The 17,621-nt window shown below is 35.8% G+C and overlaps 1 protein-coding gene across 1 annotated transcript; it reads left to right on the top strand.

Moving 5' to 3' along the window:
• Nucleotides 1-14,292: 14,292 nt before the first annotated feature.
• Nucleotides 14,293-15,518, top strand: LOC128548021 (uncharacterized). The gene is made up of 2 exons (XM_053522286.1): nucleotides 14,293-14,484; nucleotides 14,814-15,518. Exons 1-2 carry the CDS (start codon nucleotides 14,293-14,295, stop codon nucleotides 15,516-15,518), a joined length of 897 nt encoding a protein of 298 aa, XP_053378261.1.
• Nucleotides 15,519-17,621: the final 2,103 nt, after the last annotated feature.

Here is a 17,621-nt window from a genome sequence, read left to right as displayed (position 1 = left end):
CAGTAGCAGCAGCAGCATCATATTTAGCAATATCTGCAGGTAAGAGACAAAACCAAGTTGTACATAATGACCCTGTGAATACAAGAATAGCATGTCTAGTAAAAGAAAGATTTTAAGCAAATTTAAGGTCCAAGAGCATCCGCTTAGCTGAGTATGTAAGGTTACGTTTTAACTGAATGATAAGAGAATACACATGTAATATATGGTGTGAAGTATGTTCGATGAACACTATGAGTATAATGGTGTGTAGCAGAACAATTACGGGGGGTGGGAATACGTGGTAGAACCTTGTTAAACATTATGTTATTCCTGACAAGAACACCAAGAACAGCTTGACAACGATTACCCGATGTCAAGCGCCCGTCTTATAAACTAGTCCGAATGTAAGTTAAATTGTCACTGGAAAAGTGAAGTATTCATACTGATCTGATAAGTGAGCAGAAATGTTGTCATTACACATAGTATATGACTAGGCTAAAATAAATGGATTGTAAAAGTGAATGAAAATTTAATAGATTGTGTCTTTGAAGATTAGTAAAAATATATATATATATATATATATATATATATATATATATATATATATATATATATATATATATATATATAAAATCAAGGTTTAGCAGTATATCACAAAACAACAGAAATTATTAGTAAAGAACAAAATCTTCATAAACAACTTATCCTCCCAATAAATGTTTTACTGTTCTGTTCCATAGCATTGGATACTTAGAATATTCTGAAGTAGTTGTCCCCCTTTGAAAAGAAAGAATGGCATTTGTAAAAAAATTAAATTTAAACATTTTCAAAAACGATGCTTTACCTAGTTATGTTAAGATTAAACACTGGTACATTGTTGCAAATGCATCAAAAGGAAGACATGTAACAGCTTTTTAAAAATGGTGAGTTTTTAAAGGTACGTGAACTGTCCAGAAATGTGGCCCCTTCATGCAGTCCCTTTCAAGAACTCAGTGCATAATTATATGAGTAAATTGACAATGGTTTTGTAGAATTATATACATGTTTATATGCTGTTTAATTTTCATGTAAAACTATGCATTCTTTCTATGATTTTGTGATGTTCAAACTTTTTTCTCAGACACATGGACCTATCTCTTAATGCTAAGTAAACAGGAGACTGTTAACATAATCTTATACGAGATATTGGTGGTGCATGTCATATTCTATAAATAGTTTATCAACAAGATATTAGAATATTTAAATTCAAAATATGTGTACGGAATGGAAAGTGTTCATGGCATTTCGTAGATGACATTTGGAATTAATGTCGTCATGAATGCACCAAACTGTCTTACATAAACTGGAATGAGGTTTACAAGATACTTGTTTTTAGAAACAAGAACATGAATACTAGCTACAAAATCTAATGATTAAATATAAAGGTCTTTACCAAAGTATACCAAATAAGGTATTTCGGTTTTTAAATGAGAGCAAATTTTTGCAACATGTACTGAGGTGTTATTAGATTGCATAAAGCAATTATCTATATTCTGTAATGACGCTATTGAAACCAAAATCCATATGTCAAAATTGTAAAGAAAACGCTAGCTATGTCTTTATTTCAAAGGATATTGCCGAAAATGGTTGTAATGAAATCACAACTAGTTGCCGATCGGAGATACAAATACAGCCAAAGGTATATTTGTAATAGCTTCGTGCTTGTGCTTTCAAGGGTATTTGAACGTGTGGCACAACCAACCCGTGGCACATTCAACACCGTTCTCCCCTATCTGTGATATCAGGCTATCGGATCAGTAGGATACGAAAAGTTTCTAAACTGACAAATAGTTTAGAAACTAACGATAATATTCTTATTATTACAAACATAATAGTCGTTAAGCATGATAAATCACTTTGGCATTCATACCGTCTGGATATTATGTTTTAATTTTTTTTATTTTTAGCTCACCTGAGAACGAAGTGCTCAAGGTGAGCTTTTGTGATCGCCCTGTGTCCGTCGTCGTCCGTCGTCAGTCGTCCGTCCGTCGTCAACAATTTGACTGTTAACACTGTTTAGGTCACAATTTTGACCCAATCGTAATAAAACTTGGTCAGAATGTTACCCTCAATAAAATCGTGGACGAGTTTGATATTGGGTCATCTGGGGTCAAAAACTAGGTCACCAGGTCAAAGCAAAGGAAAAGCTTGTTAACACTCTAGAGGTCACAGTTTTGATCCAATCTTAATGAAATTTGGTCAGAATGTTACCCTTAATAAAATCTTGGGTAACTGCGATATTGGGTCATCTGGGGTTAAAAACTAAGTCATCGGGTTAAATCAAAGGAAAAACTTGTTAACACTCTAGAGGTCACAACTTTGATCCAATCTTAATGAAACTTGGTCAGCATGTTACCCTAAATAAAATCTTTGAAGAGTTTGATATTGGGTCATCTGGGTTTAAAAAAAAATAAGTCACCAGGTCAAATCAAAGGAAAAGCGACTGTTAACACGCTAGAGGTCACAATTTTGGCCCAATCTTAATGAAACTTGGTCAGAATGTTACCCTGAATAAAATCTTGGAAGAGTTTGATATTGGGTGATCTGGGGTCAAAAACTAAGTCACCAGGTTAAATCAAAGGAAACGCATGTTTACACTGTAGATAGCACATTTAAGACTGTATATTCATAAAACTTGGTCAGAATATTAATCATGATAATCTCAAACTCCAGTTTGAATCCGGGTCATGTAGGGTCAAAAACTAGGTTATCAGGCCAAATCAAAGGAAAATTTATTTAACACTCTAAAGGCCACATTTTTGACTATATCTTAATGAAACTTGGTCAGAATGTTAATCTTGATGATCTATAGGTCAAGTTCAAATCTGGGTCAGGTGAAATTAAAAACTAGGTCAGCGGATGAAGTCAAAGGAAAAGCTTGTTAACCCTCTAGAGGCCACATTTGTGACTGTATCTTCATTAATCTTGGTCAGAATGTTAATCTTGATAATCTTTAGGTCAAGATCGAATCTAGGTCATGTGGAGTCAAAAACTAGGTCACCGGGTCAAATCAAAGAAAAACTTAGTTAACACTTTAGAGGCCGCATTTATGACAATATCTTAATGAAACTATCTTGATTATCTTTAGGTCAATAGGTCAGGTGAGCGATACAGGGCCTTTATGGCCTTCCTTTTTTTAGCTCACCTGAGCACAAAGTGCTTAAGGTGAGCTTTTGTGATCGCCCTGTGTCCGTCGTCCGTCGTCGTCAACAATTTGACTGTTAACACTCTAGAGGTCACAATTGCCTAATCTTAACGAAACTTGATCAAAATGTTACCCTCAATAAAATCTTAGACGAGTTCTATATTGGGTCATCCGGGGTCAAAAACTAGGTCACCAGGTCAAATCAGAGGAAAAGTTTGTAAACACTCTAGAGGTCACAATATTGGCCCAATCTTAACGAAACTTGGTCAAAATATTACCCTAAATAAAATCTTGGATAACTGCGATATTGGGTCATCTGGGGTTAAAAACTAGTTCACCGGGTCAAATCAAAGGAAAAACTGTTAACACTCTAGAGGTCACAATTTTAACCCAATCTAAATGAATCTTGGTAAGAATGTTACTCTTAATAAAATCTTGGACGAGTTTGATATTGGGTTATCTGAGATCAAAAACTAGGTCACCAGGTCAAATCAAAGGAAAAGCGACTGTTAACACTCTAGAGGTGACAATTTTGGTCCAATCTTGATGAAACTTGGTCAGAATGTTAACCTGAATAAAATCTTGGATGATTTTGACATTGGGTTATCTGGGGTCAAAAACTAGGCCACCAGGTCAAATCAAAGGAAAAGCTTGTTAACACTCTAGAGGTCAAAATTTTGACCATATCTTAATGCAACTTAGACAGAATATTACTCTCAATACAGTCTTGGACAAGTTTGATTTTGGGTCATCTTGGTTGAAAAACTAGGTCACCAGGTCAAAATCAGAGGAAAAGCATGTTAACACTGTAGATGCCATATTTTTGACTGCATCTTCATGAAATTTGGTCAGAATGTTAATCATGATGATTTTAAAGTCCAGTTCGAATCTGGGTTATGTGAGGTCAAAAACTAAGTTACCAGGTCAAATCAAAGGAAAAGCTAGTTAAACTCTAGAGGCCACATTTATAACCATGTTTTAATGAAACTTGGTCAGAATGGTAATCTTGATGATCTATAGGTCAAGTTTAAATCTGGGTCAGGTAGGGTCAGAAACTAGGTCACCGGGTCAAAACAAAAGAAAAGCTTGTTAACACACTAGAGGCCATATTTATGACTGTATCTTCATGAAACTTAGTCAGAATATTAATCGTGATGATCTTTAGGTTAAGTTCAAATCTGGATCATGTGGGGTCAAAAACTAGGTCACTGGCCATGGGTCAAATCAAAGGAAAGCTTGTTAATACCCTAGAGGCGGTATTTATGACTATATCTTAATGAAACTATCTTGATGATCTTTAGGTCAATAGGTCAGGTGAGCGATACGGGGTCTTCATGGCCCTCTTGTTACATTAACTAATGCAAATTCTAATATGACTAGCAATGCTTAAATTATCACAACAATATTATGTTGACGTCCTTCCTGAAACGTATAACCGCCAATCGTGTTAAAACAAGATTTCGCTATAAATATTTCTTAATTAGTATCCAAAGTTTAAACATTTGTTTATGAATAAGACACAGTGTGCCAAATACAAACAGATCATGCCTCGGGTGAGTTCATAATGTCCGCTTATTGTAAACTTCGCGCCGAAAAATATGGTACACATACTTGTCAACATTAACTCCTGTCAACTTTAAAATTGGTAGTGAACTTTTAGCCTTTAATACAGACACTGCCCCCGTACGAATACAAATCCAACTATACTGGGCACAAAAACTTTGTATCCGTAATCAAAATATAGTTCAAAGCACGATTTACTCGATTTTCATGTATGACAAATTAACATCATTTGGCTATGTCAACTTCGAAGAATTTCAATAAACAAAAACATAGTTCATGAGTACATTACTTCTCTTTGATGATCATTTATTCCGTAGAGATCTCCATTCGTCAGAGGACTACCCATGTACTTCAAACCTGTATTATTGTTTTACTTGACTGGACATAGACACATAAAAAATAGATATTCGCAGTTAACTCATTCAACTTCACGAGGTATTTTGACCAAATTTGAATTTAATCTACCATGAATATAAGGTATCCGTCATCCCTAAGCCACACAATGTATTGTACTGAAAGAGATAATGCAAGGAAAAAGATCTGACAGAGTTTATCATTCATCATACTAGGATATGCAAAGTAGCACGCATGCAACAACGCATGCACATGCATTTTGGGAAGAAGAAGATAGTTTTATGGCATGTTGTTGACTCAAACTGTTATGGTGAAAGAAGAATATGATGGAATCCTAAAGCACAGCAACAGCGTTCCCTAAACCGTATTAAAGGCTTCCTTGCACGAAAGAATACGAAGACACTGAGGGAGGCTCGAACACAACGTGCTGATAGGCAAGGCACACCATTTGAAGAAAGTTATTCCAAAACATTTTGACATGCAGATTCTCTCGAGATTTTTTAGGTTTATGTTCATTTACGCATTTCATATTGTACTCCACATTTTTGTTTTAAAAGAGAATCATCATCTTATTTAGATTTAAGTCATTATATAAAACACAATTTGAAACTACATCACTTATATTGATCTTTTTGAGCTCATTAACAGCGGATATTTTCATCCCCCATAAATGGTACCAATGGTGTACAGTGAATGTGTATTTCTTATTTACTCTTAAATATTCCCGTCCATATAATTCCGAACACGCTTTTTGTTTCAGATATGGTAAATAGTTAATTCTTTTGCAGAGTTGTGTAAATTTCCCATCTTCTTTTACATGTATAGGATCTATATTGTCCATGAAGTACTGTGAATTAGGTACGTATACAGAGTTATTATCATCCTCCCTCAGTTCTCCCTTGTAGAAATAGGGAGAATTGCTTGTCCAATCAGTTTTGTTTCTATTCACGTCTACAACGCCAATATGATTGTACTGAATAAACTTTTTTGTAACATACCCGGGCCCTGTGGAATCCACTGGATAACCACTTAGATCGACCCATCGTAGGTCTGATAAAAGCAGCTTGAAAAAAGGATGTTTTGCACGGCAACTCATGATTGCGTTATTCATAAAAAAAGCATTATTGTATAACAAAGCACTGTGCTCAAATGGTTCAACTGGAACAATACAAGAGTACTTCATTGTAGTCAAGTTAAGTGGACGAAGGTTGTCCATGTCTAAATCTGCATAAAATCCGCCATATTCATATAGCACTGCATAACGAAGGAGATCGGATCGCCGAACACTATTTCCAAAATCGTCATATACTTTAACAAGATATGGATGACGTTTTTGGAGCAGTCTCCGACCTGATTCGTCTGTCCAAAATCGATACTCCCAAGTTGGATTGTGTTTTATGAAAGATTTCACATGATTTATATACATTTCTGGAATCATTTCGTCTGCATACATTTGATGTATAATGTGAGGAATGCGTGGTAATTTCCCATTTGATGTCGGAAATTCCTCCTCTTCTGCCAACTGAAAAAGCGGATATATCAGGTCTGACCGCACGACATTTAAATTATTTGACCTAGACTTGTCAGAATTTATTTTATTGTATTGACCATTCTTCTGAAATGAACTGTTATAAATTGTAATCTGTTTAGCGTAAGACTGGTCCTCCGCTGACGTTAACAGTGAGGCTGTCGGGCTTACAAATGATGGATTTTGAATTACAAACTTGCCATTCAATAACGTTGTTACATTCATTTGGTTACCATTATTCATCGGGTTGTCAGGAACTGTAAGGTATCTGTCCTTTAAATTGTCTTCATCTCTGTAAAATTCTAGAATAAAAAGAGAATTATATTGTCATTGAAACATTTCAATGGCACAGTAATTACAAATCGGTTTGCCATTCTTTAGTTCAAATCTTAGAAAAGGCGTTAGAGAACTTCAGAAAACGATACTGGCAATCCTTACACACCTACAGACTAAACACCGTAGACTTTCGGATTGTTTGCGTCGTTTTTAATCCAGAGCTGGACATACAGAACATATATTTTATCGTAATTAACATGAAATTATACATACTATATGTGATATTCAAACGCGCACTGAATTTAGAAATATTTTGATTTTAAACTTTGGGCTTACATTACAACGATTTATTGATATAAACAATGTAAATCATATTATATACACATATTAACATAAGACAATCTGCATTTACGTATTGAAAAATATTTACTGCATGCTACACTGCGAACAAATAAATAGTTGTATATGTTTCATAAATAATGTTATTATTAATGAACAAATACGTATCTAAGATATAAGATATGAATTAGATTCCTTTCAGTAACTCATTTCTCGTATAGTTATTCGTATACTTATAACGTTTAATAAAGTTCGTACATGATTCCTTATAAACACTACATTTAAGAACAAAATTAAATTCATCTTAGCTTTCATTAACATCGCATAACTGACATAAGCGTTTGTGTCTTTCTAACCTGTCTCTGCTATATCTAAAAGACTCTATACTTTACTTATGTGCATATATATATTGAAACAGAAGAAATGGAAACTCCACAGGCCACCTAACACAAGGAAATTAAAAATGTTGCATGGTCGTTTTGATGGGTCCTGTCTATGAACGGCAGTTGAAATGCATGCTACCGTCCATGTCCTCTAGCCCTCTACAGCAGACCTCAAGATTTGGACATGTTTTAAGTACCAAAAGAAACAACAACAACAAAAAACACAACAATAACACAAATTATTTTTAGAGACATCCGTAGATGTGTACATACGGCGGTAAATACGGAACCTTCAATTATACAAAGAGTGCAATTCCATGATAAGCAGCGTATGGTCCCCATTTAAAATACTGGGCTTGCCGTAAACGAGAACACAATTTGCAGGACTGATATTATGATAGGTCATCTGAGGCTATGTAGCCTGCATATCACAGGAACTGCCAAAACACAAAATTTAAAAGCAGGTACCATATCCAAAGGGTGATTAGACAATGTCTTGTTAGACAACTTCCAGTGATTTAACATGATTATACATTTCCTACAATAAATGGATTAATTTATCTGTGAAATATACATTGAATGATTTATTCATAAAGAATTTACAAACATGTTTTTCTATATGATTAAATTTTTTTTTCGCTTTTCGCACAAGAGAACATCGCTTCTCTGTAGAAGTAGAGAACTGAATAAAAGCGACATTACATTTATGACAATGTCATTTCATTTTATGTAGCAAAGAAAGTGGAACAACACTATCTGTTAATATGCCCACATTTTAGAACAGATCAAAAGAACTGTATTAAAATAGCAAAAAGTGGAAACTTCACAGGTCGCTCAACACGACAAAAACGAAAATGTTTCAGGCTCGGTTTGATTGAGCCTGTTCATGGACCGTAGTGGAAATGCATGCTACCGTCCACGCCCCCTAGCCCCGGGTTGAGCAGAACTCAACATTTACATATGCTAAAAGTACAAAAAGGAATTTAGAGACATCCGCAGATGTATTCAAACGGCGGTGCACATGGAACCTTCAATGATAAACGGGTTGTGGCGTGTAATTCCATGAAAAGCCGCGTTTGGTCCCCAGATAAAGTAATAGATTTGCCCCAAAGGAGAAAACAATGGGCAGAACTAAACAAACTGGAACTTAGAAAGGGATCTGAGGTTAAGGAGCCTGCATATCACAGGAACTGCCAAAAGACAAAATTAAAAAACAGGCAACATATCCAAGGGGTGATTATACAATACCCAAAGCTATGAAAGCGGGAGTATTGGAACCACCCCGGCCGAAATGGTCATGTTGAGAAACTAAACAGTACCAATAACACGACATAAAAGTCGTGCTGAACGATCTGAGAAGATCGAAATAGAACAGCCCTGATTAAGCCATACTAGTGCAAAAGTCCTAATACGTATAAATTTGAACAACTTTTAAATACAAAGAACGATAGATGGTTCACAAAATTAAATACATTTGTTGTTACAAAGTAAGATCTTTAAACAATATGGCCAGCGGTGTAGTTGGAAAATAAGTTATGTATAAATTTGGCCAGTGTTTGCCTTTGAAAAATTTGACTTTGAAGGACTTATAAAAGGGATCCAAAAAGAAATGAAAACGTTATGTCAAAGATTGGAAAATGTGATAAGAGTATGAAGGTCAATTAATGTCCAAATATCATGTATAAGTGCTGTTCAAAAATAGAGCTATGTGATATCTTATTGGTGTCGATATATATATACACCCAATGCAGCAGTTAATGGCGACAAGTGTTGGAAACCCCTAATTGTTAGGCAGTGGGTTCTTTTATTAGCCAGCGCTATAGATTTGAAAATATGTCTACTTGCAGGATAAACAGAACAGTGTTTGACTGTACTAAAGCATCTCCCTCAGTTAGATGTTAAAATAATGTATTCAGAATAGAGAATATGCTTTTCAAAATACATCAACAACATGTCATTGAGTTAGAAGATATACATAAACAAGGCTATTGAAAAGATTTTGTTTGAGAAAGAAATAGCAAATTGGAAAGAACTGGTTCAAATAGAATCTGCAGTAAAAGTCAGAGAAGAAATAAGTCGCAAAATATAAAGTCTTTAAGACAGAGTTTGTGGCTGAAAAATATTTATTAAGTCGTATGTGTTGGCAAAAACTATATATGGGGTTGCGACGATAAGACCAGTAGATATGGAAATTTGAGTATAGAAAGTAAAATTTGCTTTAAATGTACGTCCTCTGTTAAAGATGAGAAACAAAAACATGTTACTGCAGTATTTGAGTGTCCATTTTATCAAGACATACGTGTTAGTTTGTATACTACAGTATGTAATATCTGTAACCAAGATTTGACAGAATATTCTGATCTAAAAAAAGCTATTATCCTCTTCAAAAATGATAATATTGTTTATCATCTTGCCAAAACTTGCTACCGGATTTTAAAGTTAAGAAGGAATTAACTGTATTGTAAATTACCCAATTTTTAGCCTTTAACCTTTACATATTAATAGTTTTGGTACTCAGTAAGCATTTGTTGTTAATCTTTGTTGATGGAATAATATTATCTAAGGTATATTATTAGCACCCTTAAGAAACCTTAAAGCGCTGCTATCAGTTTTAAATTCTTATTATATGGATTTTTTACAGCATGCAATAAGCTTTTAACTGTTTGTCTAGTCAATTGAGGTCAAACTTAACAGAGTTTAACAAGGAATGCTTGCTATGTATTTAATATGTTTTAGTATGTAAATAATATTATTTAAAAACTAAAGTCTCTTATAATACTGTAAAGAATGTCAGCATATATTTCAGATGTCTGATACATAATCATGTAGAATTAATGTAATATGATATATATTTTAATGATTCTATTATTTGGAGGTTGTTGATTTCAATGCACGGTGTATCTTCGATTATATTAAGATAATATAATGATCTAGAATATAAACATGAGATTGAGTTAAATTAGCTATTTCCTTTAAGTTAATAAATAAAGGTAGTAATTTAAGTCCTTGGTGCAATGCAGATCTCACGAATTTAGATGAACATCATTCAAGAAGAAATTTCCATCAAAGTTCCATAATATCTTCTTATAGTATCTAAATGTTTAGGTATCACGTGATGTGTTAAGTTTTGTTTTTAAGAAACAGCCCCGCCACGTGATATGTTTGTCCAAGTGCGTAATAATTACGACATTGTTGGCTGAAGAGGAAAAGTCAGTAAGTTACATCAAAGACATTTTATAAGCTTCAGTAACACGAGCCAATATTTCAGATCAAGTTACTGTTATAATAACACTACTGTATACATTGGATAACGTCTAAGCTAGCCATATGTAAGAACGTTACATTACTCTGTTTCACACAGTTTTGTTATTAAAAACACAGGTTTCCAATAAGATCCTGCTTACGTTCTGTCCTGTTCTCAGACAGCTTCCTATATAAAGGTGTTCAGTCAAATTAAAGTAAAATTTTATGACACTTTTCAGTAATATCATATATTCTGTTACAGATTTATTTAAGGAACCAAACACCAATTACAAAGAGCTAAATCCCGAATGAAAATGTGAATTTTATTACTTTTTTATGATCGTTTTTAATTAAATCAAATTAGAATGTTAGAGTGACTCATGGAAAAGGGACTTTTTTACTGTATATATTTAATATATTAAAAAGTGACAGGAGTGAATCCATTTGTTACATATTGTTAGGAAATGGGTGCCTTGATAAAGTTGGGTTATTGACCAAAATGGTAAAAGTAATATTCAGTGACAAATCAACTTCAGAATGCATTAAACATGAGAAATATACAAAACAACAATATACAATCCGTTAATCATCAGTAATATTGACCTACAACCAATAAAACTGTAATTTGAAATTTGGAACGCACTTTTGACAGATCGCGAAAATGTGTGACAATCATCCCTAACTCATATCAGAAAGCGAATTTTGTTTGTTTGTTTGTGTTGGGTTTAACGCCGTTTTTCAACAGTATTTCAGTCATGTAACGGCGGGCAGTTAACCTAACCAGTATTCCTGGATTCTGTACCAGTACAAACCTGTTCTCCGCAAGTAACTGCCAACTTCCCCACATGAATCAGAGGTGGAGGACTAATTATTTCAGACACAATGTCGTTTATCAAATAGTCACGGAGAACATACGCCCCGCCCGAGGATCGAACTCGCGATCCCGAGATCCGTAGACCAACGCTCTTACCTACTGAGCTAAGCGGGCGGGCTTTGAAAGCGAATTTAGACACAAAATTTAGTCAACTGTAATGAAAAACCTTACTTAATTTATGTAAACCGGTAGTGGCCTCCGACATCCTCGAGAGTGGCTGCAATTTGTGTGTGTTTACGCATTTTCCCAATGTCTATAAAACTTTGTTTACGAATATAGTGCCCGAACGACAATTCTAAACGGAAAGATTACCAAATGACGAAAAGGTATTTCGACATAGATGTTGTAGCCAATAACAGATCTGTAATCGGTTTTCTTAACAATGTAGTAGTTAACTTTTAATTTGAGTTACGCCGTTGAGTTACGGAACTGTATTTTTGAAGTGTACGAATTCGGGGCAAATAACGCTTTCCGCATCCAATTCCAGGAACTCTCCACCACTAGAACCTAATAGAAAAATCATCTAGTTGAGGAGCGGAATTCATACACGACAAAATCCTATAAATAGAGGTTAGAAACTTCATTTGGCGGTTCTGGTTCAAAATAGCGCAACCAATAGGTTAACTTAAAAGTTCCACTAGGGTAGTTTATACAGTAATAGTCTAGTCCGCAATTGAAATTCCGTAACCAAGGAAAACAATGTCAAAGTTTAACGCCCATCAAATATTCATCATAGGCGCAACTGTTACATTCTAATTACGGCGCAACTGTTATATTCTAGTTACCGCACAACTATTATATTTCTAGTTACGGCGCAACCATTTCGTATTACATGGTAATACACGGAATCTACGTAAATTTATGCGCAACTGTAACCGTTTGCGTAACTGTATGTATTTAAACGAAAAGGTACCCTTTCCGCGAAACGGAATACATGGAGACGAATGTATTTGGACACCATCTACCAAGGGACGATAGTATGATTTATTAAAAGTCTTTGAATTAAAAGCTATTGGTTATTATTTAATAAACATTAAAAGTGTTCATATATTAAAATTCTCTTGATTTGAAATATTCTGTGTTGTGTTCTTATCGGTCTTAATCTTGTGTAAAAAGGCGTTACACCACCAAATCTTGTGTTTATCAAGATATAGCTCAGGGATAAATGGCAACAAACAAAGTTCAGCTTTTCACCTTTTATCATAATATTAATCTTAGAAGTCATAATAAAGTGATCCTCATCAAAAGTCAACTCTGGTACCATTCCGGAACGTAATAAGAGAGACGACTACACTACACTCCTCCCGTCCTTAAGGTTACACGGGGTGTCAGAAGTGGCGGATATCATTCTACAGGATATCTAGGACTCTCGTCTGCAAGAAAACAAGGACGTTATTGACAGTAACGACAAGACTTTGACTTTATAATACCCTAGTTAAAAAGGGGCATTCATCATTCAATAACAGAAGGTCAAAGGTCAAACCAGAACCCCCTGCTGGCAGGTAAAACAACGTCCGCTTTATTGAAAAGAAAGTATCTAAAAGATGGGTGACTCTGATTCTGAAATAGAGTTCAACAGGGGTCAGGGAAATGTCAGGGATGAACACACCTCCCCTTCAAGGCGTCGTTATCAAGATATGGACGCTGGACGTCAGAACCCAGATCATTGTTGTCGTGATAGGAGACCAGCAATCACAAATAAACCAGATAAATATAGCGGTGATGAAGATTGGGAACAGTATTTATCACACTTTCAAGACTGTGCAGATCTTGGTAGATGGAACGAAGAAGAGAAGTCGCTCACATTAGCTGCATGTTTACGAGGTCAAGCGCGAGCTTTCCATACAACACGTACAGGACTGGACAAGCGTTCGTTCACTCATCTTGCACATGCTTTAGAGCAGAGGTTTGGTGCTCCAAGGCAACAAACCAGGTACGTTTCAAAGTTCCAGACCAGGCTTAAGCTAGTAGGTGAATCAGTCGCGGCTTTCGAAGATGATCTCCGGTTATTGGCAAGAAGAGCTTATAGCAATCTTGAACCGGCAGCGCAAGAGACACTAGCATTGCAACAGTTTTGCAAAGCATTGTCTGTTGACATGAAGTGTAGAGTTATGGACAGAGATTGTCAAACAATCGCAGAAGCAGTAGAGGTAGTGGAAAGGTATGAAGATCTATTGAATGAATCAAATGTAGAAAGAAGAAAAAATCTGGTCAGGCAAGTGGAGAGCTCTGAAGATGAGAGAGTAGTTCTAAAGCAAGGCGACTTTGGACAGCGTAAAGTAAGCTGGCAGACCAGAAATGAGAGTTACGAGGATGGATTACAGAAGACTCTAAAATCAATACAGATAAGGTTAGACAAAAAAGAAAGGGGATCTGTACGAGGAAATAATGGCCGTCGTAGATGTTACATCTGTAGGTCAGTGGATCACATAGCTCGTGATTGTCCACGAAGGTATGGTGCTAACAACGGTCACTGGGCTTCAACAAATAGCAACAAGATGTCGGGAAACGGGTCACCGTCCACTCCGTAGGTCGGGAGCGGGCGAAAGAGGAAGGTATAAGACCTGCCATGTCAGAGGAATATGATAATCTTAAAAAGAAGTGTTATGAAGAAAGTGATAAAGAAATAGATATAATTGAAAGTGATAAAGAAATTAACATAAATGAAAACGAAGGAAGTGAGTCAATAAACTATATGGTTGTTGGTGGTTCAAAAGAAATAATATTTGGCAGTATCAATAGGTATAGCTGTGTAAATCAGGTAAGCACAGGAAATGCAAGCTATGATAATGGTCTGTATGTCAAAGGTTACATGAAGGGAAAACCTGTCAATTTTCTGTTAGATAGTGGTAGTACTGCTACGCTTATGTCAAAGCATACATTTGATCAATTGGGTATTGAATCTCTTGCTGTTAGGAATAGAAATATAAGTGTTCAAGGTGGTGATGGTTCTAATATAAAAATCTATGGCAAAGAGCAATTTCAAATTCAGTTAGGTGAAGAAGAAATAAATTATCATGTAATAGTGTGTGATATTACCACCGATGGCATTATTGGCCTGCAAAGCGATTAGATTTTGACGATCTTCAGTTGGTGTTAAGGTCAGGCGAATGTGTTCAGTGCTACGGAAGTCATGAGGCTAATCGGGTTTGTCGAGTAACCGTAAGTGAGCCCATTGAAATTCCTTCACAATCGTATGCATATGTAAGTGTGACTATTCCCGAGAACGAACAGCTCCCCGCAACTGGGTTTATAGAAAATTTCAAAACTACAGATACAAATTTCCAAGTTATAGAAGGGTTAGTCGATCCTCATAGTTCAAATGTAGGGGTTGGTGTTATCAACAAAAGTGAAGAAAATATTCTTCTTCATCAAGGAGAAAGCTTTGGACTTTGCAAATCGTCCTATGAAGAGCCGGAAGCTGAGGTATTGGAATATGCGTACATTTCAGCAAACAAAGCAGCTGATTACGACCCTCTCAGTGTGCCAGAACATCTGAAAGCTACATTTGAAAAGAGTTCAATTCGCCTTAATGTGGAAGAAAAGCAACCATTTGCAGTAGTATTAAACAAATATAAGAATATCTTTGTAACATCAAGCGACGAGTTAGGATGTACTGATAAAGTTAAGCATAAGATAAATACTGGTGATGCACAACCGATCAAACAAGCTCCAAGACGCCAACCACTGGGTAAACGAGAAAGCGAAAAAGAAGAAGTGGAACGCATGCTTCAAGAGGGCATAATTGAGCCATCAGATAGTGAATGGTCATCTCCAGTCGTGTTAATCACTTAGAAAGATGGGTCGACAAGATTTTGTGTTGACTATTGGAAATTAAATTTAGTAACAAAGGTTAATGCTTATCCTATCCCTCGTGTCGACGATTGCCTCGAGGCACTTCAGCAGCATGGACCTTTGTGGCGGATTTTGGCAAGTTCAGATGGACGAAAGTGAAAAGCATAAGACCGCATTCTCGACGTCAGCAAACGGTTTGTACCACTTTAAAGTAATGCCATTTGGACTTGTCAACAGTCTCGCCACGGTTCAGAGATTAATGGAAAACGTGCTCAGGGGTATACAATGGATACAGTCCCTACTTTACATGGACGATATCATTACACCAGGGAAGACTGTAGAGGAATCCTTAGTAAGACTCGAGAATGTGTTCGAACGCCTTCAGCTCTATAATTTGAAATTAAAAGCATCCAAATGCCTCTTTTTCCAGAAGTCAATCACATTCCTAGGCCACGTGGTATCCGAGGATGGCATACACACTGACGAGAGCAAAATTAGTGCTATCAAGGATTGGCCAATACCACGTACCCAGAGGCAGGTTAGAAGCTTCTTGGGTCTCACAGGTTACTAAAGAAAATTTATCAAGGGATACGCCGACATAGCAAGGCCATTACACAAGTTATGTGAAAAGCACTAAAGATTTTCGTGGACAGAAAGCTGTCAAGAGGCATTCGAAAAACTTAAGGAGTCTCTTATCACAGCCCCAATTCTGGCATACCCGCAACCAGATTGTGAGTTTATCCTGGACACGGATAAGTTAAAACTGAGGTGTGGGAAGTTTTAGGAAATGGGTGCCTTGATAAAGTTGGGTTATTGACCAAAATGGTTAAAGTAATATTCAGTGACAAATCAACTTCAGAATGCATTAAACATGAGAAATATACAAAACAACAATATACAATCTGTTTATCATCATTAATATTGACCTATTACCAATAAAACTGTAATTTGAAATTTGGAACACACTTTTGACAGATCGCGAAAATGTGTGACAAATCATCCGTAACTCATATCAGAAAGCGAATTCAGACACAATATTTAGTCAATTGTAATGAATAAACCTTACTTAATTTATGTAAACCGGTAGAGGCCTCCGACATCCTCGAGAGTGGCTGCAATTTGTGTGTGTTTACGCATTTCCCAATGTCTATAAAACTTTGTTTACGAATATAGTGCCCGAACGACAATTCTAAACGGAAAGATTACCAAATGACAAAAAGGTATTTCGACATAGATGTTGTAGCCAATAACAGATCTGTAATCGGTTTTCTTAACAATGTAGTAGTTAACTTTTAATTTGAGTTACGCCGTTGAGTTACGGAACTGTATTTTTGAAGTGTACGAATTCGGGGCAAATAACGCTTTCCGCAACCAATTCCAGGAACTCTCCACCACTAGAAACTAATAGAAAAATCATCTAGTTGAGGAGCGGAATTCATACACGACAAAATCCTATAAATAGAGGTTAGAAACTTCATTTGGCGGTTCTGGTTCAAAATAGTGCAACCAATAGGTTAAACTTAAAAGTTCCACTAGGGTAGTTTATACAGTAATAGTCTAGTCCGCAACTGAAATTCCGTAACCAAGGTAAACAATGTCAAAGTTTAACGCCCATCAAGTATTTATTATAGGCGCAACTGTTACATTCTAATTACGGCGCAACTGTTATATTCTAGTTACCGCGCAACTATTATATTTCTAGTTACGGCGCAACCATTTCGTATTACATGGTAATACACGGAATCTACGTAAATTTATGCGCAACCGTAACCGTTTGCATAACTGTATGTATTTAAACGAAAAGGTACCCTTTCCGCGAAACGGAGTACATGGAGACGAATGTATTTGGACACCATCTACCAAGGGACGATAGTATGATTTATTAAAAGTCTTTGAATTAGAAGCTATTGGTTATTATTTAATAAACATTAAAAGTGTTCATATATTAAAATTCTCTTGATTTGAAATATTCTGTGTTGTGTTCTTATCGGTCTTAATTTTGTGTAAAAAGGCGTTACACCACCAAATCTTGTGTTTATCAAGATATAGCTCAGGGATAAATGACAACAAACAAAGTTCAGCTTTCAACCTTTTATTATAATA

Source organism: Mercenaria mercenaria, chromosome 1, assembly GCF_021730395.1.
Source record: "Mercenaria mercenaria strain notata chromosome 1, MADL_Memer_1, whole genome shotgun sequence".
Lineage (NCBI taxonomy): Eukaryota > Metazoa > Mollusca > Bivalvia > Venerida > Veneridae > Mercenaria > Mercenaria mercenaria.
Note: the sequence above shows the minus strand (reverse complement) of the source record. Positions and strands in the feature narration are given on the sequence as shown.